This window comes from Vespa mandarinia, chromosome 10, assembly GCF_050613455.1.
Source record: "Vespa mandarinia isolate Hongniang chromosome 10, ASM5061345v1, whole genome shotgun sequence".
In the NCBI taxonomy this organism is placed as follows: Eukaryota; Metazoa; Arthropoda; class Insecta; order Hymenoptera; family Vespidae; genus Vespa; species Vespa mandarinia.
The window spans coordinates 5,081,164-5,106,438 of record NC_140819.1 but is presented as its reverse complement, the minus strand read 5'-3'; the positions used below and the strand labels follow the sequence as shown (position 1 = coordinate 5,106,438).

The 25,275-nt window shown below is 23.9% G+C and overlaps 4 protein-coding genes and 1 long non-coding RNA gene across 11 annotated transcripts; 3 read left to right on the top strand and 2 right to left on the bottom strand.

Annotated features, from left to right (window-relative positions):
* The first annotated feature begins 944 nt into the window (after positions 1-944).
* Aldh-III (Aldehyde dehydrogenase type III) lies at positions 945-18,942 on the top strand. Of its 7 annotated transcripts, none has more exons than XM_085659890.1 (13): positions 945-1,105; positions 5,703-5,841; positions 12,579-12,619; positions 12,842-12,985; positions 13,086-13,181; positions 13,265-13,486; positions 13,565-13,728; positions 13,830-14,060; positions 14,132-14,332; positions 16,622-16,737; positions 17,175-17,310; positions 17,388-17,541; positions 18,768-18,942. In XM_085659890.1, exons 1-13 carry the CDS (start codon positions 1,103-1,105, stop codon positions 18,792-18,794), a joined length of 1,674 nt encoding a protein of 557 aa, XP_085516016.1. In that variant the 5' UTR covers positions 945-1,102; the 3' UTR covers positions 18,795-18,942. The 7 variants fall into 7 exon arrangements, with proteins under 7 accessions (XP_085516016.1, XP_035732766.2, XP_035732765.2 ...); XM_035876873.2 differs by lacking the exon at positions 16,622-16,737 and adding an exon at positions 14,731-14,846; XM_035876872.2 differs by having other exon boundaries at positions 18,671-18,809.
* On the top strand, positions 5,851-8,964 carry LOC146872710 (uncharacterized). Its single transcript, XR_014982654.1, has 3 exons — positions 5,851-6,359; positions 8,456-8,612; positions 8,837-8,964. It is a non-coding gene; the product is annotated as an uncharacterized LOC146872710 (long non-coding RNA).
* A 423-nt stretch (positions 18,943-19,365) lies between the features above and the next one.
* Positions 19,366-20,953, top strand: LOC118446182 (ejaculatory bulb-specific protein 3-like). Its single transcript, XM_085659894.1, has 3 exons — positions 19,366-19,886; positions 20,104-20,336; positions 20,755-20,953. Exons 2-3 carry the CDS (start codon positions 20,141-20,143, stop codon positions 20,931-20,933), a joined length of 375 nt encoding a protein of 124 aa, XP_085516020.1. The 5' UTR covers positions 19,366-19,886; positions 20,104-20,140; the 3' UTR covers positions 20,934-20,953.
* Positions 20,954-21,204: 251 nt separating this feature from the next.
* On the bottom strand, positions 21,205-22,377 carry LOC118446344 (ejaculatory bulb-specific protein 3-like). The gene is made up of 2 exons (XM_035876885.2): positions 21,738-22,377; positions 21,205-21,510 (listed from the first exon to the last, which is right to left on the bottom strand). The coding sequence occupies exons 1-2, from the start codon at positions 21,949-21,951 to the stop codon at positions 21,341-21,343; spliced, it is 384 nt and encodes a 127-aa protein (XP_035732778.1). The 5' UTR covers positions 21,952-22,377; the 3' UTR covers positions 21,205-21,340.
* A 346-nt stretch (positions 22,378-22,723) lies between these two features.
* On the bottom strand, positions 22,724-23,904 carry LOC118446345 (ejaculatory bulb-specific protein 3-like). Its single transcript, XM_035876886.2, has 2 exons — positions 23,643-23,904; positions 22,724-23,108 (listed from the first exon to the last, which is right to left on the bottom strand). The coding sequence occupies exons 1-2, from the start codon at positions 23,845-23,847 to the stop codon at positions 22,936-22,938; spliced, it is 378 nt and encodes a 125-aa protein (XP_035732779.1). The 5' UTR covers positions 23,848-23,904; the 3' UTR covers positions 22,724-22,935.
* Between the last annotated feature and the right edge of the window lie 1,371 nt (positions 23,905-25,275).

Below are 25,275 nucleotides of genomic sequence, written 5' to 3'. Positions count from 1 at the left end.
AGAATATTTTTTTTGTTATTTATTATAACAAAAAATTATAAAAATTATAAAAAAAAAGTATAATTAATACTTTTTTTTTTTTTTTTTTTTTAATCTAAATTGTGCAGATAGGGGGGAAATTAATCTGTTGTACGAAGAGAAATTAAAAAAAAGAACAATTAAAGGACTTCTTTTTATTGTTGTAATTTAAATTTAAAATAACAAATAAAAAATAAAAAATTTAATAAAAGTTAAACAAAAAAAATTTCTGTAATTTTTATAGTTTTTAAAAACAATAAATATATGCATCCCCTATTGATCTTACGTACCATCTTACGTACAATCCTGTTAATATTTAATTCAATCGATCGATATTATTAAAATTGATCAATCCTAAAGCAAATTATGTTTGTTCTTTAAGATCATTCGAATTTTTATTAAATGCTCGAGTTTAATGACACAATGAAAATATAATAGAGATTGTAATGACATTTAAATAAACATAATTTATCCTGAGATTAATCGAACTTATTATTTCATCTTTTCCTTCTTTTTTTTCTTTTTTCTTTTTATTTTTTCTCCAAATATAAAGTCCTTAAATAAAAAGTTTCCTTTTGTATTCTTTATCGATCCTATAGAAGAAAATTATCGTCCTTTTTTTCTTCTTCTTCTTTTTTTTTTTTTTCTTTTTTCCTTTCGATTCTTCAAGCACTTCACACGGCACAATAATTTCTAAAATTTTTTTTTTTTTTTTTTTTTTTTTATTGAAAATTCGTATCTTCGATATTTTTTAAGTTCAAAGAAATAATGACAAATTTAGAAATATCCACGGATACTTCTGTAATCGACTGTATGTTGAATTTTCCTTTTTAATTCAGTACATTCGTAAGAGTGCGTGAATGTTAAAAACAGTGCTTTTGGGAACGAGGAGAACTCCTTCGCTGCAAGCATGCACACGCGTGTTCTACGAACCTGTTTCACGTTAGTGTAGAACGACCGGTAACACGCCGCGTGCTCGCAGTTACAACTCTCCGCAGTTTCTATATCGAGCTCGTTAGTCTTAAAGGAGCGTCAGTTTTGGAAATTATTATAAGAACAAGGTCACAAAAAGGATATTTTCAAAATGGTGAGTCTGTTAATCTAATCTCTCGAAAATCTCTTTCCTTTTTCTTTTATATTTTTCCTTTATTTTTTTTTTCTTTTTTCTTTTTCTTTTCTTATGCCGTATCTATTATGAACGTGAAAAAAATTTTAATACAATGTCATCGTTTCGTTCGATTAATTTATATTTAGTCAATCTTTCTCCGTCTATGATCAAATTATTTTCTAATTTTTCTCGTGTTTCCCGAGTTACGATCTTTATTATACTTCATTATTGATTTTATCATACTTGAGAGAGACACAGAAAAACAAAGAGAGAGAAAGAGAGAGAGAGAGAGAGAGAGAGAGAGAGAGAGAGAGAGAGGGAGAGAGAAATGCTTGTTTTGTGAATGTATCTTTTGAACGTACGAAGGAGATATTTTTCTTTTTCTTTTATTTTTCAATTTCATTATTATCAGATATTAATTGAACGCGTCAGTGGGATGCAAGAAAAATTATTATTTAATTTAGTTTTGATTTTAAATTAATGTGCTTTTAATTTATGTACCAAGTTGTTGCATATTCTTTTGTCACGTCATCTATTGCATATGTATGTATTCGTATAAAAACGAAGGATACTTTGTCTGTTTGCAATGATACGATAAAAACAAATATGAAATATTTTAAATACGAATCATCGAATAACGATAATTAATTATTAATACGATAATATTTAATTCGAATGAAAATTTTCAAAATGATCTTATTGATAAATAATATGTTTAGTTTTAAAAAATTAATTTAAAAATGATTTACAATTATAGTCGTAATCGTATACGTAAAGTTTGAGTTACTGATTAAATAGTAACATGATGTGCTTAAATTATAATGCACGGTATAAGAGGAAGTAAAGGTTTAAGGTCAAAGAAACATATATATATATATATATATATAGATGAAAGAGATCTTATAATTGATTTCATTAAAAGTTTTCAATCATGATTCGTATAATCACTTGCTGAGTTTTATTTTTATTTTTTTCTTTTCTTTTTTTTTATTATTATTTTTTTTTTTTTTATATAGATTTCAATTGTAAAAAAGGGAAATTATTAAATTAGTATCTTTAAAATAGAATATCTCGTTTAAAGAATAGTAATAAAAACAAAAAATAAATAAATAAATAAATAAATAAATAAATAAATAAATAAAAAAAGATAATTACTCACTCTCGCGTAAATTTTCTTGAGGATTCAATTTGCGTAACGCGTAATTCGTAAAATTGCACCCCGTGATTGCACGAATACAAACCACAGATATGCAACACCTGCGTCCGACTTGTGCGAATGTAATTTGATTAAATTGTCTTGCATCAGATCTCCTCGTAGCGTAATGGAATAACATCAAGAAACTCGACTAATTACAAATATGTCCATCTTTCTTTTTTTTTTCCTTTTTCGTTGTTTTTTTTTTTTTTTTTTTTTTTTTTTTTTTTTTTTTTTTTTACTATATCATCACGAAAGACATGATGACTACAACGACAAAGAATGAATCTATAGAAAAAGTTTATTATTTAAAGAGTATTAAACTGTAGATATAATAAATTGTAAACCTTAGCTCATATCATCTGCATTACTCATACATGCAATTGATGCATCATTAAATAATAGAATAAAAAAAAAAAAAAAGAATTCTTTTTATCGGACAATAATTTATTCCACATTCTAGTTTTTATAAACGATCATGTTTTGTTCCGTTAATAATACTTCACTTTTGCATACTTCACAATAATACTTCACAATTGCATAACACTATAGATCAACACTTAAGAAATATGACTGAATAAATAATAAGTAATCTTATACCGTTTGCCATCAGAAAAATAAATGAACAAATTTTCCATTGAAACATTTTATTTTTTATGATTATTATATATTTAAAGAAGGAAGATAATGGCTAGATATCAATTTTAATTACCATTCGTCTCATTAAACGAATTTAATCAATCCTTTTTATATTTGTCAGATTAATTTCGTACCGATAATTTGTAATAATGTCTAACAAACGCAATAATATTCCCTGAAGATTATTTTAAATCATCATTATCGTATATTATATTTTTTTATATTATATCCTTACAAATAAACAGTTGTTTTTGTTTATATTCGATAGAAAAAAAAAGAAAACCGGTAAGTTATAAAAAAGAGAAAGAAAGAGAGAGAGTATTGATTCATAAATTTTCAAACGAATATCATTTCTGTGAGTTTCTTTCTTTAGTCGCAACTTTGTCGAAATATGAAAGTCAACATAGTTACTTTCTCTTTCTCTCTCTCTCTTCCTCTCTCTCTCTCTCTCTCCTTTTTTTTTGTTTTTTTTTTTTTTAATGAATAATTATAATTTTATTTCACATATTTAACACTAGAACAACCAAGGAAGATAAAATAACTTGTTTGGTCATTTCTTATAATCATCATTCATTTTCAATACATTTTGTTTTTTGACATTTTGAATGCCTTTTTTTTTTTTAAATATGTAAATAATTAATTCTGTAAAGCAGTTTTCTTTTTTCTTGCCTCTTTGTTGTACAAAATTTTACATAGTAAATCTATATATATCGAGATGAGTTATTTTTATTCACCCACGAAACGTAAGTAAATTTATGATTTTTTCTTTCTTCTTTTTTCTTTTTTTTCTTTTTTTTCTTTTGAACAATATTTTCAAAGAAGTGTCAATATCAATGGTATATGGCGAAACGACATATATGATGAAAGATAATGTAAAAATAGCATTTTCTTTGATACTTTGCAATAATATTATCGGACAATATAAAAACTTGCAACAAAGCAGAAACTCGTGAAATTTTGTATAACAATTGGACTCTATTGTTAACAGAGTTGAATAAATTTATAATAATTTTATATACAAAACAAGGAACCTAAGACTTTCATATTTATGGTCTAAAAGATGGGAGGAATTTGAATTTTTGTCAAAAACCATTACCAGGTATAAATTCGCCGAAATTCTTCGTTTTTTTTTTTTTAGAAAAATTGAAAAAAGTCAACGATTGCAAACGAATAAATTTGCATTAGTTTCGAAAGTGAGGAATAAATATTTTTTAAAAATAATCATATTATAAATCATCATCAATTGCCATTACAGTTGATGAATAATTTTCGACCAAAGTTAAATATTGATTTATGTAATATATGCCAAACAAGCCGAATAAGTTAGGTATAAAATTTTGATTGGCGTCGAATGTAAAAAATAAATATGTTGTAAATGCATTTCTACTACTTAGGAAAAGATGAAATAAGATTTTCAATAACTTTGGATGAATTTGTCGTCCTAAAACTTATGTAACGATATATTGCTTCCAGGAGAACAGTGACAAGAGATAATTTCTTTACAAGTTTATAATTATCAATAAAACTGAGAATTGAAAGAACTTTCTTAATTGGAATTATATTATTTTGCTTTGCTAAAATAATTGTAACTTGTAAAAAATTTCTTTGAATTTTATGCATAATTATTTCTAAAATTATTAATGTTATTATCTTATTATTATTATTCAGTTTATTTATTTATTTATATTTATTTATTTTTTTTTCTTTTTTTTTTCATAAAATAGTAAAGTACATAAAAATGCATAAAATGCCATGACTTTTTTTTTAATGATGTCAAAATGACTTTGTTAATTTAAAAAACATATCATTTTGACTTCATCTTATATAAAAGTTAATATACGTCAATCGTCGATTATTTTATTGTTATATATAACATTTGTTACATATTTATATGCAACAATCATTTGCAATCAAAATCATCTGTTAAAAAAATTTACGGCAACGATTACGATTGCAAATGATTCGTTACTATATAAATATGCAAAAATAAATTATAGATAACAATTAAAAAAAAAAAGAAAAGAAAAAAAAGAAAACTATGTCGACGTTCACATATCGAAAAGGTCAAGTATTAAAAAACAAAAAAGAAGCGTTCTCATATACATTTTACATTTAATTCGGGGTGTACAAATGTTTGTTAATAAACTTTCTTGCAATATCAGTTTCGAGATATTTGCTTGATTATCTATGAACGGACACCCTGTATATATATGTATATATATATATATATATATATATATATATAAAATTAAATCGAAATTAATTCAATATTATCGTTTGTAAATATTTACTCGATTATATACTAAAATGATAAATAAAATATTCGGGTTTTTCTTTTTTAATCACATTCTTTCAGGATCATACGTTTTTTTTTCTTTTTTTTTTTTTTTTTTTAGATTAACGCATAACGTTAGATTTTACCAATTAAAATGTTAGATTAAAAGTGAACATAGTTTTATTAATGAACAACGTTTAAAATTTAAAAATAAAACGTAAATAAGGATATATAAATAATATAAAACAGGAAAGAATAATAAAATATACATAACGTATATTTTCCATGAACAAATTGTACGAGATAAAAACGTCCTTTTTTCTTTTTCTTTTTCTTTTTTTTTCCTTCAAAAACTTCACTTGATTACTTTGTAACTTAGACTTGATTTACTTAGTAAGCGATTACTCCTCTTTTTTTTTTTTTTTTTCTTTTCATAATAATTCATTTGTTAAATCTTATCTTTTCAGGAGGAAGTGGTTATTTTGGATATATCGGATCAAATCGATCAGGAATCAAAAGGAGTAAATGTTACGTCAGCTTTATCACCTGACGATGAAGTTTGTCGCATCGATCTTCAAACGGCTGTAATTAATATTTCAGATTCACGTGAGTAAAAAAAAGAAAGAACAAAAAAAAAGAAAGAAAGAAAATTGATACTTAGCATACACACACAACATGTACGTAAACGCACACTCGCATATATATATATATAGACAATATAAAGACAAACTGATCTTCATAAATGATTTATCATAATATACGGGGTGAGAACTTTGTCAGAGTTTAGATCGTTTAATAAAATATTTATGTTAATATATACTGAGGTAAAAGAAAAAGTGTCACGAGTCTCTAAGTGATAGGTTAACCGTCTTCCATCAAAGTATACCAGCATTTTATGTATATCCTATTTGTGACATTCTTATCTTATTTTATTGAAAAGACGCGAGTTGGCGCAAAACGAAAAAGATTATATTCAGAAATAATTTACGAGGAGAAACTTATTTAAAGAAATGTCGATTTCTTTATTCGATATATTCGTTTCGTCGCGATAAAGGGACATATCACCACCGATCATACTTCTTTAACCCCATTACACTCGCAATTTTCAACGAGAATATTTCAAGGTAGAGAATAAACATTTTTATAGAAAAAACATTTTTATTATTTTACAATATAAAGGAAATGAATAAATAAATAAAATTAAAAAGAAAAGAAAAGAAAAAAAAAATAGTACTATTCGAACAACGAACAAATCGGTATATCATGAATTGAAAGTGATAATATTCAATACTTCGAATAATAAGATTTTCAATTATTTGAAAGAAATTTTACAACGTGATAAGATAATTTTTTTTATCTCAATTAGAACGTTCCTTTATCGTCATCAATATGTGTACGAATTATTTTAATATTATTGAAGAAGTATAACTGTTAAGTGTAAAAGATTACACAGAAGTGTAAGTGTAAATGTAAGTGTAGAAGAAGATAAAATACAAATCATTGTATTTCTATTTATTATCGGACATTAATAATATCAATAAATGTTCATACGTATGTACGATATAATGATATGTAGAAGATTACACAAAAATGTAAGTGTAAATGTAAGTGTAGAAAAAGATAAGATATAAGTACAAGTTATTATATTTCTATTTATTATCGGACATCGATAATACCAATAAATTTTTGAAGGTTATTATTATATGTACGTAAATATGCACGTAGTTGAAAAAAAATTCTTATATATAGTGAAATTCTTTTTCTCTCAATAAGTTAATCAATTGATTGAGGAGAATTCATCGAAATACCATTGCTAATTATTTAAGCGTAAGTCGTCTTAAACATTTCTATATTATAAACATATATTCTCAATTCAATATAATATCTAATAATATCTATAATATATTAAACTTTATAATATATTATTATATTTTTAATTAATTCAACTTTTATATAATATTTATAATATTACGTTTGAAATATGTATGGTGTAATAACCACAGACTTTCACTTTTAATTAAATACATAACTATGTATGCATAGACAAATACTAAATGAATCATGTTACCAGTTTTAAATTATTTCAGGAAGTTCGTTATCGTTTTTTACTTCTAGAAAGTTCTATTAGAGAAAAAAAAAAGAAACTAGAATCTAATCTATATTTCGTAATCAGTCATATAAATCTTCATTAATCCTTTCCCACTTTGAATATAATTTAAAATTAATTATATAAACTATATAAGAAACAAGACATAAATTTCTAGTATTCTGAACGTCTTACATTATTCTTTGATAAATTTATGTTATTGGTAATAATGTAATTATCTAATTTTATATTCTATATTTTTATATTTTTTAAAAATAAATTTATATAAATTTATTATAAAATCTTTATCATATATAGCTTATAATTTAAAATTGTTTAAATATACATATACATATATATATATATATGACAGCAATGATTTGTCATTATATTATATAAATAATTACAACCTATCTGAAAGATTAGAAAAAAAAAAATTGTGTTATTACCTGTGAGAACAAAATATCATCAAGTATATAAAATACATATTATAGATTCATAAAAGGTTCAGAGTAGTAATAAAAATTAAACTAACAAGTAACTTTTATGGAGCCATAGAAATTCGTTTCCAGAATCTCTAACAATAGATAAAAAAAAGTCATTATCCTTACTAATTCCAAATCTTCATTAGCAAGAGAATAAAAACATTTCTAAAAAGTTTTTATTTGAAAAATAAAAAAGATTGATAGTCTTGAGAATGGACATATTAGATTTGAGCTAATCCCTTCACATATTGGTATTTTTAATAACAATAATAATAATAATAATTGAAAAAGGATATATATATATACGATTGAATGAATCTAAATGTATGCAGATCTCAATAGAAGAATATAAAATATTTTTCATTCATTTTGGACTAAATTTAAATAATAATTTGAAATAATATAGGGTTTATAGTTCTGAAATTAAATTACATATAACTAAATAACATCTATTATCTTAAATAATTGTAAAAAAAGATATATATATATATACACATGTATATATATATATAATATGAGATTATAATCTTTTTTATGTCTTTAATATAGTATCTGTTGAATTAATTTATTGTTTATTTAAAAAAAAACACAACAATAACTATATTATGTTTTTTATCATGAAATATTAACTTTGAGATTTCATTGATAGCATATGCATCAGATTCTGATGACGGAAACAATATCGACATCTCTTAACAATACATCTACTAAAATGGATGATAATCAGCAGGTTGATGTTGACAAAAATCATAATTACATGATAATACACGTGCAAACTGCTCAGATACCACGTAACAATGTACATGGTAGGATTAATCTTTTTAAAATATTCAATTAAAGTATGCATTTAGAGTATACACAGCACTGCTTCTTTAAATTTAAAAATAATTTTCTCCTAAATATAATTTAATCACTGAATTCTATCATTATAAAATAGTTTGCATGCTGATTTAGTGCACATGATAAAGAACCACAGAAAAATAAAATGAAATTTTAATAATGTTAAGATTTTTTACTTTAATCTTTTCAGATGTTTTTATTCATTCTCATTTCTATTCTCTTCTTCAATACTTAACATTTGATTGTTCTAAGGTATCATTTGATAATATCGGGACTTTACAAATCTTTTCAAAAATCTTTTATTTTAAAGACTTTTAATATTTGTTCTATATACCTGATTTGCTCTATTTCTAATGCTTTATTTTTTCAAGTTTTAAATATATTAAGGGTTAGGAGTTAGGATACATTTTTATTTCAAATCTTTTATCTAAACTTTTCAACTGGCTTTCAATTAGTTCCTTATTCAAGCCTATTATTAAATCATCATCGACATACAGATCCACAATTGTTGATCCTTTTTTATTTTTGAAAACATATGATTTTAGTTTAATTGAGATTATATTTTTTGGTTTAAGAAACTCTATAAATTTTTCCTTTCAACATAGAAATTATTTCAAATACAGAAACTATTTCAACATAAAAATGTTATATATTAATCATTTTTGATTATAAATAAGTAATATTTTGTATGAATTATCAATTATCGATTTGAATATTCTTGATAGTCAATGTTAACTTCTTATTCAAATATATACAAAGCTAAAACTGGTTATTATATATTGCATATTATTATCATTTATATTAAAGATCAATTTGTTTTTGGTGCTACTTCGTTCTAGTTTAAGGAGGTTAAAAAATTAATCGTCATAGATAAATTAAAGAGATATTTGAATTTTTCAAAGTAAAATACATCAATGCTGATCTGTATTCATTTGATATTTGTAATAATAAATTTTCTTAGAAATTATAGTGCTGTGATAATAAATTTCCTTAGAAATTATAGTGCTGTAATAAATTTCCTTAGAAATTAAAGTTATTATTGTGTTGTGTATATGAATCGTGATCTATTTCGTTATCGTCATTATTATTATTTTGCTCCACTTATATATAACTTTTTTCTTTTATTATCTTCACATTTGTTCAGTAGTATCCATTGCTAATAGACATTCATAACTATCTTTTATAGATTCATTGATGTAAAAAAAACTTCTTTTATTTGAAACATCAAGGGACAAAATTTTTCATTAAATTACTTCGTCACAATCTTCAATAGATTTACCTTAATTTTATTTCGTTACTTTCATTAATTTAATTTTTATTATTACACTTAACTCTCCTATGCATATATTATGTAATACATTTAAATGCACAACTTGTTTAGATTTTTTTTTTTTTTTAACTCTCGTTATTCCTTTAAAATAGTTCTGACATTAAAAAGTTCGTCCTTTTATTTGTATTATTTTTATAAATTGACAAATTGATTCACTTTCACTTTCTTTCCTCCTTCCTCTCTCGTCATTCCTTAACTCTATATTTCACTCTCTATCTCTCACTCTCTCTCTCTCTTTCTCTCTCTCTCTCTGTTTTTCTCTCTGTCTCTCTTTCTCTCTCTCTCTCTCTTCCTCCATACACATCTTATGCGCACATCTATTATTTTCTCATTTTTTCCTATTAGAAATTCCAATATTGCGAATAAATGATAGACAAATATTAAAGACAAAATAGAGATATTAGAATAGATTATTAGACGATATAGGGAACAAAAGGGGTCGTACTAATTCTAAATATCTGTTAAATATGAATAGGGTGCTTGAAAAGATGAGATTGTCCTGACATCTATCGCAAAAAGAGTTCGTGAAATTACGTAAAGATTGAAAAATACAAAAAAGGAAGATAAAGTAGGAGGGAGAGAGAGATAGAGACAGAGAGAGAGAGAGAGAAAGAGATAGAGAAATAGAGAGATAGAGAGAGAGAGAGAGAAGAAAAAGAAGAAGGTTCTGTAATGCTCAGAAGAAAAGAGGAGAAGGTAACATAAGATTAGTTAGCGAATCATAAATAGCATATGAACATATATATAATATATATATATTGTGAAAATATTCAACTTCTATTAGTTAGAGAGAGAGAGAGAGAGAGATAGAGTGATAGAGGGAGAAAGAGAGATAGGTGTGTTCAGAGTGATATATATATATATATATATATATATAGAGAGAGAGAGAGAGAGAGAGAAAAGTGGAGCGGGAGTTCCATCGTCGTCAATTTCATTTTAGTTCCAATATACTCCTTGAATTGAATTATTGCTTATATGTGATCTCTTCGATAAATACGGAAGACAAAGTTTTTTCTTTTTCTTCGCGAGAACGGTTGTTTATTGGATTTTCCACGATACGACGTAAATAATAAAACACGACTTCAATAATTATGGGTAAGTAATCTTTCAAAAAAAAAGATTTTCATCATCTTCTTCTTTTTGTTTCGACAATTTTTTTTCTCCCATTTTTCTTAAGATGACGAAGATCTCGAGACATTGATTAACACGGTTAATAAAGGCTTTTTCTTTTCTTTCTTTTTTCTTTTTTTTTTCCTCTTTTAATTGGTTTTTTCGTTTTTCCGTTCTTTATCTATTAAAATTTTCGTCGACTGCGTAAATTGACCATAAGCACGAATACACTGTTATTGTAAATTTTTTTCGAACGATACGTAGCAACATTTTTTTTCTTTTGTTTCTTTTTTTTTTTTTTTTTTTTTTTTTTTATTACACCTTCAGACTACATACGAGTATGATTATAATAATAAAATAAATAAGTAAATGTATAAATAAATATTTCTTTTTTCTTTTAAACAAATAACGTAAGGAAATTTATTAAAAGTGTTTGATTTCGTTATAAATTCATCGAATTTTCTTATTGGAAAATTTTTTATATCGATTAAATATTATTATTTGAATTCTTGATGTGAAATGAAAGCGATACATCGATTACATATATATATATATATATATATACGGTTACATGACACGTGCTATTGTTCTGATTTATACGTTACATATATATACGTTTTCTTTTCTATATCTTTTATAAAAGAATTATTAACAATTATTAACTAGTAGTATTTTGTTTTTATATCGCGCATTGTTAAAATAAATTAATAATCCAATGTGTATATGGTTAGTTGGCTAGGTAAAGTGAGAGATCTCTTCGTTAGTAACATCAGATGTTTTTGATCTAACGTAAGTATGTTTACGAAAGAATTATGAAGATATTTTTTAATCTTTTTCTTTAAGTAGATACTAAATTTTTTTTTTTTTTTAAATGCAAATCATATGATAATGACTGATATTATAAATTCATACGTTTCAACTTCATAGTTTTAATATTATCATACATTATTCTAAAATAGTGATAAAAAGTGACCATTAGTAGAAAATTTTTTAGAAATATTCAAACATTTGTGAGTGATATGCGGTAAAATATATAAAAAATAAATAGTTACAATTTATATATATATATACATAGAAAAGGAGTATACTTTGCAATTGTCACAAAGTTATTAAATTTGTCATTCTTATTTCACAGTTTTTATATTAAATTTTAATAATATTGTTAGAAATATTTTGTCAATTCTAATATTCTATTGAAATCTTGTTGTTAATTCTTATATTTTGTGCTTTTGACATTTCTTCATATAGACTTTGAACAAATGGTTTTTTTTTTTAGTTGACAATATGGTTTAAATCTCCAATAAAAATAGTCTGTCCAAACATAAATCATTGGATAATATAAGAAATTTATATAAATAAAAAAAATGCATGATCAATATACTTAAATCCTTTTGGATGAAACTTGATATCAAGTTCAAATTACATAGATTAAGGTTAAAGCGATTTCTAAAAAATGATATGAATTATAATGATGAATTCTTTTTATTTTTAGCACAAGTTAATGGTAAAACGATGGCGGTGAATTATGCAGATGTAAGTTTTATATATTTTTAATATAATATCTTATATTTTTAATATGATATATAATACCTTTTGAATCAATAAAATTTTATTTTATTTTTTTTTATTTTTTTTTATTTTTTTTATTTTTTTTTTTATTCTTTTTTTTATTTTTTTTTTTTTGATATAGTGAAAGACTCTTATTTATTAATAAGAATATTGTATAATCTAATTTAATATTATCAATCTTTTCAGGTCGTACAAAGTGCACGAGATACATTTTTTAGTGGAAAAACAAGACCACTAGAATGGAGAATAAAGCAATTAAAACAAATGCTTCGAATGGTGGAAGAATGTAACTCTGAAATTATATCTGCATTAGCATCAGATTTAAGACGGGTATAGATTTATAATAATTAAGAATTATTATTTAATAATTTGGATAATATAAATTGGGTTTATTTTTTATATCTTCTACTTTTATATCTTTTTTTTCCAGAGTAAATTTGAATCTGTTATTTTAGAGATTGATTTTGTAAAACAAGATATTAAACATATGCTTTATAATATTAAGGAATATTCTGCTCCAGAAAAGGTATAAGGAGAATTTCTTTATTATTTAAACTTGAACATATTAAAGAAAGTATATTCTTCAAAAATTAAAAAATTCATTTTTAGCCTTCTAAAGCAATGGTTAATATATTTGATAATGTTGAAATATATAAAGATCCTTATGGCGTTGTCCTTATTATTGGAGCATGGAATTATCCATTGCAATTAACTTTGGTACCTATGATTGGTGCTATAGCAGCTGGAAATTGTGTTATTCTTAAACCTTCTGAAATTGCACAAGCTACTAGTAATATTTTAGCAGAAATAATTCCAAAATATTTAGATACGGTACGTATTATGGAACATTTTATCAAATATTTATTTTTGGTTCTTTGTTAAATATAAATTTGTTTATATATCAAATAGGAGTGTTACCATGTTATAACAGGAGGTATATCAGAAACGAGTGAACTACTTAAGCAAAGATTTGATTATATATTTTATACTGGCTCTACTAATGTTGGTAAAATCATTCGTGAAGCATCTAACAAATTCTTGACACCTGTAACTTTAGAATTAGGTGGTAAAAGGTATAATTATAAAATGCAATGTTAAATTTAACATATAAATTCTTTTAGTTTATTAGGTATTTTCTTTATATATTTTATCTCATAGATTATTATTCTTATAGTCCTGTCTATATAGATAATACGTCAAACATACCAATAGCTGCAAAGAGAGTGTTGTGGGGAAAGTACATAAATGCTGGACAAACTTGTATTGCACCTGATTATATATTATGTTCTACAGAAGTTCAAAATAAATTTGTGAATGAAGCGAAAAAAATCTTAAAAGAATGGTATGGAGACAATCCTAAAGAAAGTCCTGATTTTTGTCGTATTATTAATGATAATCATTTTCAGTAAGTATCTCTCTTTTAAATCAATTGAATTTTTGAATTCTACTAAATAAATTATGTTGTATTCTATACAGGCGTGTAATGAATTATCTATCAGATAGTGAAAAAATAGCAATAGGTGGTGACTATGATTCTACAGAGAAGTACATTTCTCCAACAATACTTATTGATGTAAAGCCTACCGATAAAATTATGCAAGATGAAATTTTTGGACCACTATTGCCAATTATTAATGTTGATAATGCTTATGAAGCTATACGTTTTATTAATAGCCGGTGAGTATTAAGTATAATAATCGAATGGATTTAATGATTATATAAATTTTTAATATAATCATTAATATAAAATACTTAGAATATACTTTTCAAAAGATTTCAGGTTAGTTAATTTTCAAGATTTTCAGGAATAGTTAATTATTTTTTATTTTGAAGTTAATAGTTTCTTTAATTTAGGTTAAGATCAATATCGTTTAGAATACATAATATTTCATATATATTAAATACAGTCACTAATAGTCAATAATAATACCTTTTTTACTTAAAGTAATTCGTTTAAAGTGATATATCACAAAAATCAGGATGTACATTTTTTGTAACTATGATTATCTATACTATGATAACCATGTTATATTCATTTCAAAAGCAATCCACAATGATCACTTTTTCATACTTAGTGAAAACCCACTTGTACTATACATCTTTTCCAAGGACAAAGGAGTACGAAATTTAATAATAAATCAAACTCGTAGTGGATCAGTATGTGTCAACGACACAATAATCCAATATTCTGGTGAGTCAGGTTATTAGGTAGCAGATGTGTTATAAATCTTGAATTATTTATTGCTTCTTTGCTTACAAATTAATAGTATAGTTTTAGTCTTTTCTTACAATTATTACAAATATATTTTATTTAACTAGAACACTTGAAATATACAAAACAATGATAAAAAACAATATTTTGATGTATTATCAGATTAATTTCTTTATAATCAATCACTTTTGAATTGAAAGCAATACGTAGATATTTGTATGTAGTATTCTTTGTTATACGAACAAAAATGATTGAAAGTACAATGATATCATTTATAAATCATACTCAAAAAAGTATTAATATCATATCATTTGTTCGTATCGTTTAATATAGAATACATAAATAATTATAAATAACAAAAAATGTATTAATTTTTTTTTTTTTTTTTTTTTTTTTTTTTTGTGAGCATATTCATAATTATCAATCCTTTAAATAATCACAGAATTATAGAAATTATATAGTTGACCAGTACATATACATATAATTCTTTATAGATTTTGCAATTACATTATGATCATTACATTGAACTTAACTTATTTTCATTGTTTCTAAGAGATTAAGTGCATTCTTCATTAACACATGTATAATGTATTCTGGTCATACTATGTATTATCATACTTTATGCATGCTATCATACTTTATCATACTTAGTGCATGATCATACTTTACACTTATATTATTATATTTGTATATTAAAATATAATATTTATCATTTATGTCAAAATTATATAGAATTAGATAGAAAAATTATGTCAAATTGCAAGTAGAGACATATTTATATCCATTAATTTTTTATGCAAAGGGGCTTTTCAAAATGGTTGAAGTTTTCTTTCTATATCTTACATTTATATCTGTTTATATTCTACTGCAAAGAATATCACTGTGTGTCGACAATGTATACTAATGAAAATGTGATAATTTAATAGTTTCTCTTTTTTTTTCTAAAAGCATACAACAAAATGATGATGATTTTTATGTTATTATAGTTATTTGTTAATAATAAAATCTGAAGAGACTCATATTGTGTATAAGCTTTAAAGTTTACATCACAGAGTTTATTTTTTAATGATTCCAGATAAATTTTTAATATCCATTTGAATTAAGAATTATTTATCTTTTAATATCATTTTCATTTTTAATTATTTATAAATAACTATAATGACGAAAAAATTGCCATCATTGGATTTTTGTTTGTTTTCATTGGCTTATTGCATTTTTACATACTATTGTGTGTAATCATTATATACATATTACTGATACATAATGACATTTTGCTGTAAGATAAGCATAGATGGGTAGACATATAGAAAGAAAAACTTTGTCACGTGAAGACAATATACACATGGATCTTATTAATGAATGTAATGTACATAGTCGTTCGAGTTTGATATATAAAATTAAATATGGTGAAGGGTATTAATAATAGATCTATTTGTATTATACACATATATTATTAAATGAATGGAAGGATTATATGAGTTATTTATGTAATGCTTAAATATTAGATATACTCTATTTTTTTTATGATTTTGATACCGTAATATTAATTTAGTTAAATAAAACATGATATAAAAAGAAATATATAATAAAGATAAAAGCTTTAATGTATAGTATAAAATATATTTAAAATTTGTGGTAAATAATATTTAAATATTTATATTATTTTATTGAAATTTTATTGTACGAATATTAACGATAAACGATAAATTTATATGTGTAAATATAATTTCTTTTATCATATATATTTGATATAGGGAGAAGCCATTAGCACTGTATATATTTAGTGGAAATAAAGGAAATATATCTATGATTCTTAATAATACCTCTAGTGGTGGTGTTTGTGTTAATGAAACAATGATGCATGCAGCAGGTATTTGTTTAATGTCATATATATATATATATATATATATATATATATATATGTATGTATGTATTTATATTATATGTATATATTTGTGTATGTTGAATATATCAAATACAATATATGTACATATATATGTATAAATATATGTAGATATATATGTATATGTGTATAAATTCTTTTATTATGTTAAAAAATAAGTTGATTGAAAATATTAATTTTGCTTGTTGGAATAAAAAATATTTATGCATTTTATATAGTGATATTAAGAGGTTTTAAGAAATGCTTTATATTGGTTATATTATTGATGGCTTTAATTTATTTCATTTATAATTATTATTTACAGTTACAAAACATTTAATACCATTGATGATAATTATTATTTATCGTTATTTCTGTTATATTTATTGTGCATTTATATATATATATATATAAATATATTTTAGTGGAAACATTACCATTTGGAGGAGTTGGTAGTTCGGGCATGGGTGCTTATCATGGAAAATATACTTTCGATACTTTCGTCCATAAAAAGGGATGTCTTATTAAAGATTATAACATTATAGGAGAGAAGTTGGCTGGGTAAGAAATAAATTCTATTTTATAATATAATTTATTAATTAATAAGAATATATTGATATATCATATGTCATTTGTAGATCCCGTTATCCACCTTATAGCGATACAAAATTAAATATGCTGCTATCGTTGGTGGCAAAGAGACCTGATATACCAGGAATAAAATACCTTCCTCATTTGATATTATTTGGATTAGGTGTAGTTGCTACTATTGGTTTCAAAGCTGCTATGAAGGTACAAAAGACAGCTCATGTTTAATTACGTTTCATTATTATATGTTAACGCACAATATGCATTATTGTTGACAATGCTAGATACGTACATATTTGTTGTTTTGATTTTAATTCATTTATGCCATATCACTTCTAAACAATTTGCACGCTATTATATGTTGAATACAAAGTTTAATCGTTATAAAGTTAAAATTGCTATTATGAGCAATATCTATGAACATTTTTATATATCTAAAAAGTGATATAGTTTTCTAATATTTTTATATATTACTTAATATTCTTTTATTACTATAGGGTTTAAAGTACTTAATATAGTTTATATATAAAATATCTTATACATACGATTCAAATATTTTATATATAAATTTTACCATTGTTAATTTTCATAATATTTGTTACTCTTTACTTTATTTAATTATTTTATTTCTTTTTTTCCTTTCTATTTAACGTAACGATTAAAATATATACTATGTAGTTCTCATAAGATTATATATATATATTAAAAAAAAAGATACACAGTATATTTATGTATACATTGCACAATGTTTTTTATTATATCAAAGTTTATATATAAAAAAGTTTTTATTGTAAAAAGTATAATTGGTTCAAGTAATAAACATTATAATTATTCAAGGATCACGTGAATATATAAAAATATCGTCAAATACATATTACCTTAAAAACAACAATTTTCTTTGAAATTTTGAAGTTATAGATCGCAACGAGACTCTTGATATATTCAATGAGTAACATGGATAAGGTCATTAGACATTAAATAACTCATATCATGTATTTGTCAATATTTTACACATTTATTGTAGAGAAGCATTACTTCATCGTCTTTTAATAATTTTAGCGAGTATTTATAATTTGAAATATAACTTAGTGTTAATTCAAATTCTCTATAATAATATCTTATAAAATCGAGACATACATATATATATATATATATATATGTATAATTAAAAAAAAATTGCTTGCGTATCAGGCATTATATATATATATATATATATATATATATATATATATATATATATTTTTTTTTTTTTTTGTTCAACATGTTAAAAAAATTGTTTGCTATACATATTTTTCATCACACGTCCTTTCATTTTTTTAATTATTTGTTTCAGTATTTAGAAGCATCTCATGCCGTTACAATTACAATGCCTTAACGTTATTATCTTTATTATACGATGAACAATTCAATAAAATACGTAATATTTGCAGGATTTCTCTCAAGAAGACCAGTTGTAATTGCATCATTATGGTATCTTCAAAATCAAGATCCTCGTATTAACTGGATATTGACGTATACTTTAATTCCAAACGAATTTTCTTTCATATTTTATATATATATATATATATATATATATATATATATATATATAAAATAAATAAAATATTAAATTCATACTGCAAATATTTTGTGTGAAGTAAACAGTTTTGATTTATACAGATTAAATATTAGGCTGTGGAGATATATTTTTCTTTATGCAGTTTTTTTTTTTATTTCGAAACCAATGTAATATGCCTTGTTATAAATTATAGAAGATCAATATATTGAAGGATATATTGAATTAAGAAAAGCGAAGGGATATTAAATAATCGAATTTTTTTTATATAGGGGTGACAAGTAAATATAATATATTATGATTTAATCAATCTTGTTAGAAATATAATATATATAGAATTATTATTATACACACATACACACACACACACATTTATTTAGACATTATATTTTTATTCGTAACATTTCTGTATAAGAATTTTTTTGTAATACGATAATATGATATATTTTTAAAAATTGTATTCTTTATAACGCTTTACCTTTTTTATATGACGAATGTTATGAGAATCATTTGTTTTATAAATAATTTTCATATCATTAAAAATTAATCTACATGAACGTTAAATATGAGCGCTCGTGTTTATTGATTGACACACGAAATGCGACGCATGATATACGAAATGTTATATGATATCAGATGAATATTCTCGACTTCAAAATCTATCACGTACAATCAAATATTTTGTTAAGTAAAACCTTAATGTATAGTGCTTGAGCGAAGTGTTATTTACAAATTCGTAAACTTGCTGTGTTTATAATACGCTGTATTTACAAGATCGGAATCTTTTTTTCAACATTAATTTCTTAGTTATATTATAACACGAAATTGGTAGAAAGTATTTCATTAAAAGTCACAGAAGTAAAACAACTCAACGGCAGTTTAATTTTTTTTTTTCGTTTCGAGCATCCGTCGAGCGTCTTTTAACGAGTATTCAATTTTAATACTTGTTTCATTGATTCACGGCTGAATCATCGTGACATCATTGATTATTATAGTAATTATTATACAACTTTATATATTAAATATTTAACTCAAATTTTCATACCATTCTATTTTCCATCGATCGAATTGAATCGATTTTAAATTCAATTCATTTCGTTTCTTTTCTGACACAATTGTTCTCGACGTATCTCAGTGTAATTAATTAGGATAATACGGAGTTGAAATCCTTTTTTTTTTTTTTTATTTAACTATACATTAAAATTTTCCAGTGCAATACGAATAATTGGCTCGAATAATTATATAAGCATGAAATTCACTTACGTCTATTTTTTAATAATCGGAGTATGCGGGCTCATCGTTGGATATAATGAAGAATACTATCCAAATATATACGATCAAGTGGACATAGATGTGATTTTTAATAGCGAACGATTTTTAAATCAATATATAAATTGTTTGCTCGATGAGGGTCCTTGCACCGCCGATGGACGTAGTCTTAAACGTAAGTAATTCTTTTTTCCTTTTTATTAAAAAAAGAAAGAGAAAAAAAAAGAAAGATAGAAAGTCATAATAATAATAATAATAGTAATAATAATAATAATAATAATAATAATAATAATAATAATAATAATAATAATAATAATAATAATAATAAAGTTTCTTATTTTTCATATATAAAAAACTTTTGAAACAACCTTTTATGGTCTTCATTAAAACAGGTTTGCTCCTTCCATAATCTTTGTCCTTGATCTATAATCTTAACAGGATTTTAATGTTTATTTTCTTTCGCATTTTTTTTCTTTTATATTTTAATTCGTTAATTCATTTCTTTTAGTACGTAATTACATACGTACGAAGAATAAAAACAAACAAAAAAAATTGACATTTAATAAAATAATCGTTTTTAATTTGTATTGCAGAAATACTTCCTGAAATATTGGCCACACAATGCGCGAGATGTAACGACTACCAGAAGAAAATAGGAAACAAGCTTTGGCAACTGAAGGAAAAAAAGCCAGATGTATGGAATCAGTTCCAAACGAAATACGATCCTGAGAATATATATTTCGATAAGTTTGAAGCATATCTTAAGAATTAATATTTTCCTGTATATATATATATATATATATATATATATATATATATATATATATATATACATAATACATAATATATAATATATAATATATATAATAAACATACATATATATATATAATATATATATATAGTATATACATAATACATACAAGTATGTAAATGTTATTCATAAATATGAAACGTAATGTAACACATGTAACGTTTAATTTCAATAATAAACATTTTATTAATTTTGCTTTAATTTGCAATTTATTTCACGTCAAAACATAGAATAGAGTTAACATTTTTTTTTTTTTTGTTTTTTTTCTTTCTTTTGTATACACAGATCTGTGAAAATTTTATATAACAACCTATTAAACAATATAGTCACATTTTCTTTTTTCTTTTAGATTACCAATGAACTTAATCTACGATCTTCGATTTCTGACATTTACATGCTCATTAATAGATTTCGCCAATATGACCTTCCAAGTTTCCTTATCGTTTTCCTCAAACCAAGTTATCACCTTGTCGAAAATTACTCTTTGCTTATCTGAACATTTTTTACATTTGGTCACTAAAACCTCCGGCAGTATTTCTACGACAAAGAATATTATTCATTCATACTGACTATTTATGATTCATTGTTTTCCTTTTTTTTTTTCCTTTTATTTTTTTTTATTTTCTTTTATTTTCTTTTTTTTTTTATTTTTCACTTTTCCTCGTCAAAACACAAACGAAATGTTTAAAAATAAAGATAAATCTAATGGAGGATTAAAGCTTGAGAAATATTATCTTTTGATTTTTTATGTCGTTGTCCCTTACCTTTCAAGAACTTTGCTTCTGGTGTTACACACGGTGAACGTCCTACGTAACAATCGATATATTGATTACGTAATCGAGGTGTATTCAATATTTCGTCTACATTGATATTGTCATATTTCGTTATGTATTTGGTATCATCGGTGTTATCCGCGAACACTGAGAAAATCATTCCGGATAGTACAACGATTGATAATATCCATAAATAATGCGCCATTATGATTTTTTTTGTTAAATTCTTATTTTTAAATTTAACGATAATTTAACTTCAAAATTTGTACTGAAGTAGCCGACGGAGAAAAATATATTATCGTACTTTAACGTTTTTAGTACAGCATCCACAATGAATATCTGAATTGAATCTGAATGCTTCAAGAGTTCTGTCTTCCGTATTTATACCTCTAGCGTATATGTGTATGTTGATTTTATGACTATCTTCGGTCCAAGATCATCCGATTATTGGCTGATATTTTTCGAAGGACATACGTGAAAGAAACGAATGTTGGAAGGGGCAAATAAGAAAAATCTTGAGAAATGAATGATGATTCTCAATCGATGTTATTACAAGGCTATAACGTCGTTTATTTGAATTGAGCTTGTTTACAAAGTTCATTATATATTTAATTATTTAAATTTTAATATTTTCGATTAATATTTTGATAACGTTCATTTCTTTTCTTTCTTTCTTTTTTCTTTTCTTTTCTTTTCTTTCTTTTTATTTTTTTTTTCTTTTCTCTTCTTTTATCTTCCTCATTTTTCTTCTTCTTTCCTTATCCTCCCCCTTCCACCCTCCCCAAGCCCACCACCTCTCTCTTCCTGTAAATTCATCAAATCCTCTTTTCTATATCGTTAACCAATTATTTCAATCTTTGTGAATATTTAACAATGAGATAGTATTATTATTTATTATTATTATTTTCTTAAAATTTAATTATTTTTCTAAAGAAATATATAAAATGATGTTTTATCAATATAACAATAGGAATATCTTTATGTTAACGAATAAAGTTTTATTAATTTTTTTACATTTATTTTATTTTCATTCCAGTTATTTTAATATATTTTCCCGTTCGTATTGCTCATTAATTGATTTAAATGTATTAATTAAATTTTTGTTTCGCATCGAAAAGAAAAAGAAAAATAACACCATTCGTTTTATCCTTTTCATAATTGATTCGTAAAAATGACGTCGGTACCTATACTATTTGGAATTTGCTATGTTCATTTTCTTTGCATCTTCCATGAACTTCTTAACGAGAGCATTCCATTCATCTGGACGATTATCGTTATACCAGACAGCTATATATTCAAAGTTTTCCTTTTGTTTTTCTGTACACTTCTTGCATTTAGTTATTATTGCCTCCGGTAAATTTGCTGAAAACATAATGCGAATATAATTAATATTGTATATAATTTATATACGTACATAAGAAAGATATCATTAATAAAATAATCGATCTATAAAATTATCGTACAAGAAAAAGAAAAAAGTGATTTAATACATTAATGCAAAGAATTATTTTCTATTCTTTCATTTTCTAAGAAAATAATTTTCTCCCTTTATTATACCTTTCATAAGATAAAATTGTTCAAGTCTTCGTAACGAAATATAAATACGTTCTACGTTATAAAAGTTAACGAAGAGAAACAATCATTTTCTATTTAAAATTTTTTATGTAAGATTATTTGTGACAATAGTACGATCAATAAATATTATCTCTGTATATTGTAAAGGAAGGAAAAAAAAGATGATTGAAAAAACGAAAAGGAAAACAAAAATGAGAAAAATTTTTAACTTTCATGTATTGGAAAATTAAATCGTCAAATTTGAGAGAGAAAGAGAGAGAAAGGAGAGAGAGAGAGAGAGAAGGAGAGAGAGAGAGAGAATTTCGAAATAATCAAGCTTACATTTGAAGAATATCGCATCCGGGGTAACACAAGGGCTGATGTCCATGAAACAATTATAATACTCATCCCTTAAACGATCATTGACGACGATTTCCTTGGGATCTATGTAATCGTACTTGTCGGAATATAATTCGTCGTCTGCTTTGACAAAAGCGAATATCACCAACAATGAAACCAACGAGACATATTGGAGTAACTTCATCATTTCAATGTTTCTCAACAGAAAATGATCTGAAACTGATTAAGATTTTTCACATATGTCTGCCTTATGAATCTCACTAATTTATAGATGTACCTTCCTGTCACTTTTGCTTACGTAAAAATAACATGCTAGTAACTAGTGTTTTCCCACAATTATATGTGTCGTTGTTTGTACATTGCTTTTTTTCTTACAATGTCTAACATATAATTATTTCAAGAGCTTAAAAAAATTAATTAAGTGTTATGGATGTTTTAAAGATTAAACAAAATTTATGGCACACATTTGTAAGCTTCATTTTTATCTTTTGTAAAAAAAAAAAAAAAGGAGAAAAGAAAAAAGAAATTTTAATAAAATATTTTTGTCGACTCCTTCAATACGATTAAAATAATTAATGAATTATTCATATTATTGAATTTTTATATGCAGTTGTAGTATTACATAATAAAAATGATAGTATTTTGCAGGTTGTAGAAATTTGCGATGAAATGAATAATATTTGTTTATAAGACATTTTTCCTGCTTTTATAAAATAAATAACAAATCCGATTATTTCAATGTTGATTTTATTATTAGAGTGTTCGTTTCATAGTATAAAAAAATTTTTTTCATAAAATGCGTCACGCTTTAAATATACAATTCAAAATTTGTACAATTAATGAGCATGTTTTAAAAACTTTCTCCCCTTTTAGTATATTCAAATTCAAATAACAATGATTAAAGGAATAAAATCGATATGAAATAATTTATAAACGATAATTAACACGTTTCATGCAAGATTTACATATTAATATATTATCCATTCTATTCTATAAAGAAAAAAAAAAAAAAGAAAATTGCATTTGCATATATAATTCATGTTTATAAAATCATAATTAATTTGGACGTCATTTTTTTTTACAAATATTATTCTGTTATTTCTATAAAGTCACAAATTTAAATCTGCAATAAGATATTCATTATTCATGTATTATTTATAGAATTGTTTTTGACCTATCTAGTTTTGCTTTTCGTCGTTTAAAACCGCTAGTATATTTCGATATGGAAATTTTTTTGAATCATCAATTATATCTTTAAAACGAGTTTGATGTTATACATTTTTCTCTTATCAATTTTATATCTCAACAATCAATGAGCTTAAAGTCATAAATTATTTTAATCCTTGTAATTTGTATCAGTGAATTAAATAAAATTCGAGATCGGAGTAAGTATTACAATTGTTTAAATAAATTGTTTTTTCTTTTTCTTTTTTCTTTTTTTTTTTTTTTAAAGAGGTTCACTAATAACTTCTCTCATCTTTATTTTTATCTCTTTTCGTTTTTTTTCTCACTTTTTTTTTCTTTTTTTTTTTTTTTTTTGCTAGAATCTCTTTTTCCAATATTTGAGGAAAAAGAGATACAAAGAGACATTGTACTTTTAAAATAAAATTATATG

Coding starts and splice junctions, on each gene's coding strand:
- LOC118446344 (XM_035876885.2), bottom strand. CDS start 21,951: ATGGCGCATTATTTATGGATATTATCAATCGTTGTACTATCCGGAATG. Junction 21,511..21,737: donor AGAAGCAAAGTTCTTGAAAG/GTAAGGGACAAC, acceptor TCTTTGTCGTAG/AAATACTGCCGGAGGTTTTA.
- LOC118446345 (XM_035876886.2), bottom strand. CDS start 23,847: ATGATGAAGTTACTCCAATATGTCTCGTTGGTTTCATTGTTGGTGATA. Junction 23,109..23,642: donor GGATGCGATATTCTTCAAAT/GTAAGCTTGATT, acceptor TTATGTTTTCAG/CAAATTTACCGGAGGCAATA.
- Aldh-III (XM_035876872.2), top strand. Junction 13,729..13,829: donor TTAGAATTAGGTGGTAAAAG/GTATAATTATAA, acceptor TTATTCTTATAG/TCCTGTCTATATAGATAATA. Junction 14,061..14,131: donor ATTAATGATAATCATTTTCA/GTAAGTATCTCT, acceptor TATTCTATACAG/GCGTGTAATGAATTATCTAT.
- LOC118446182 (XM_085659894.1), top strand. CDS start 20,141: ATGAAATTCACTTACGTCTATTTTTTAATAATCGGAGTATGCGGGCTC. Junction 20,337..20,754: donor CGATGGACGTAGTCTTAAAC/GTAAGTAATTCT, acceptor TTTGTATTGCAG/AAATACTTCCTGAAATATTG.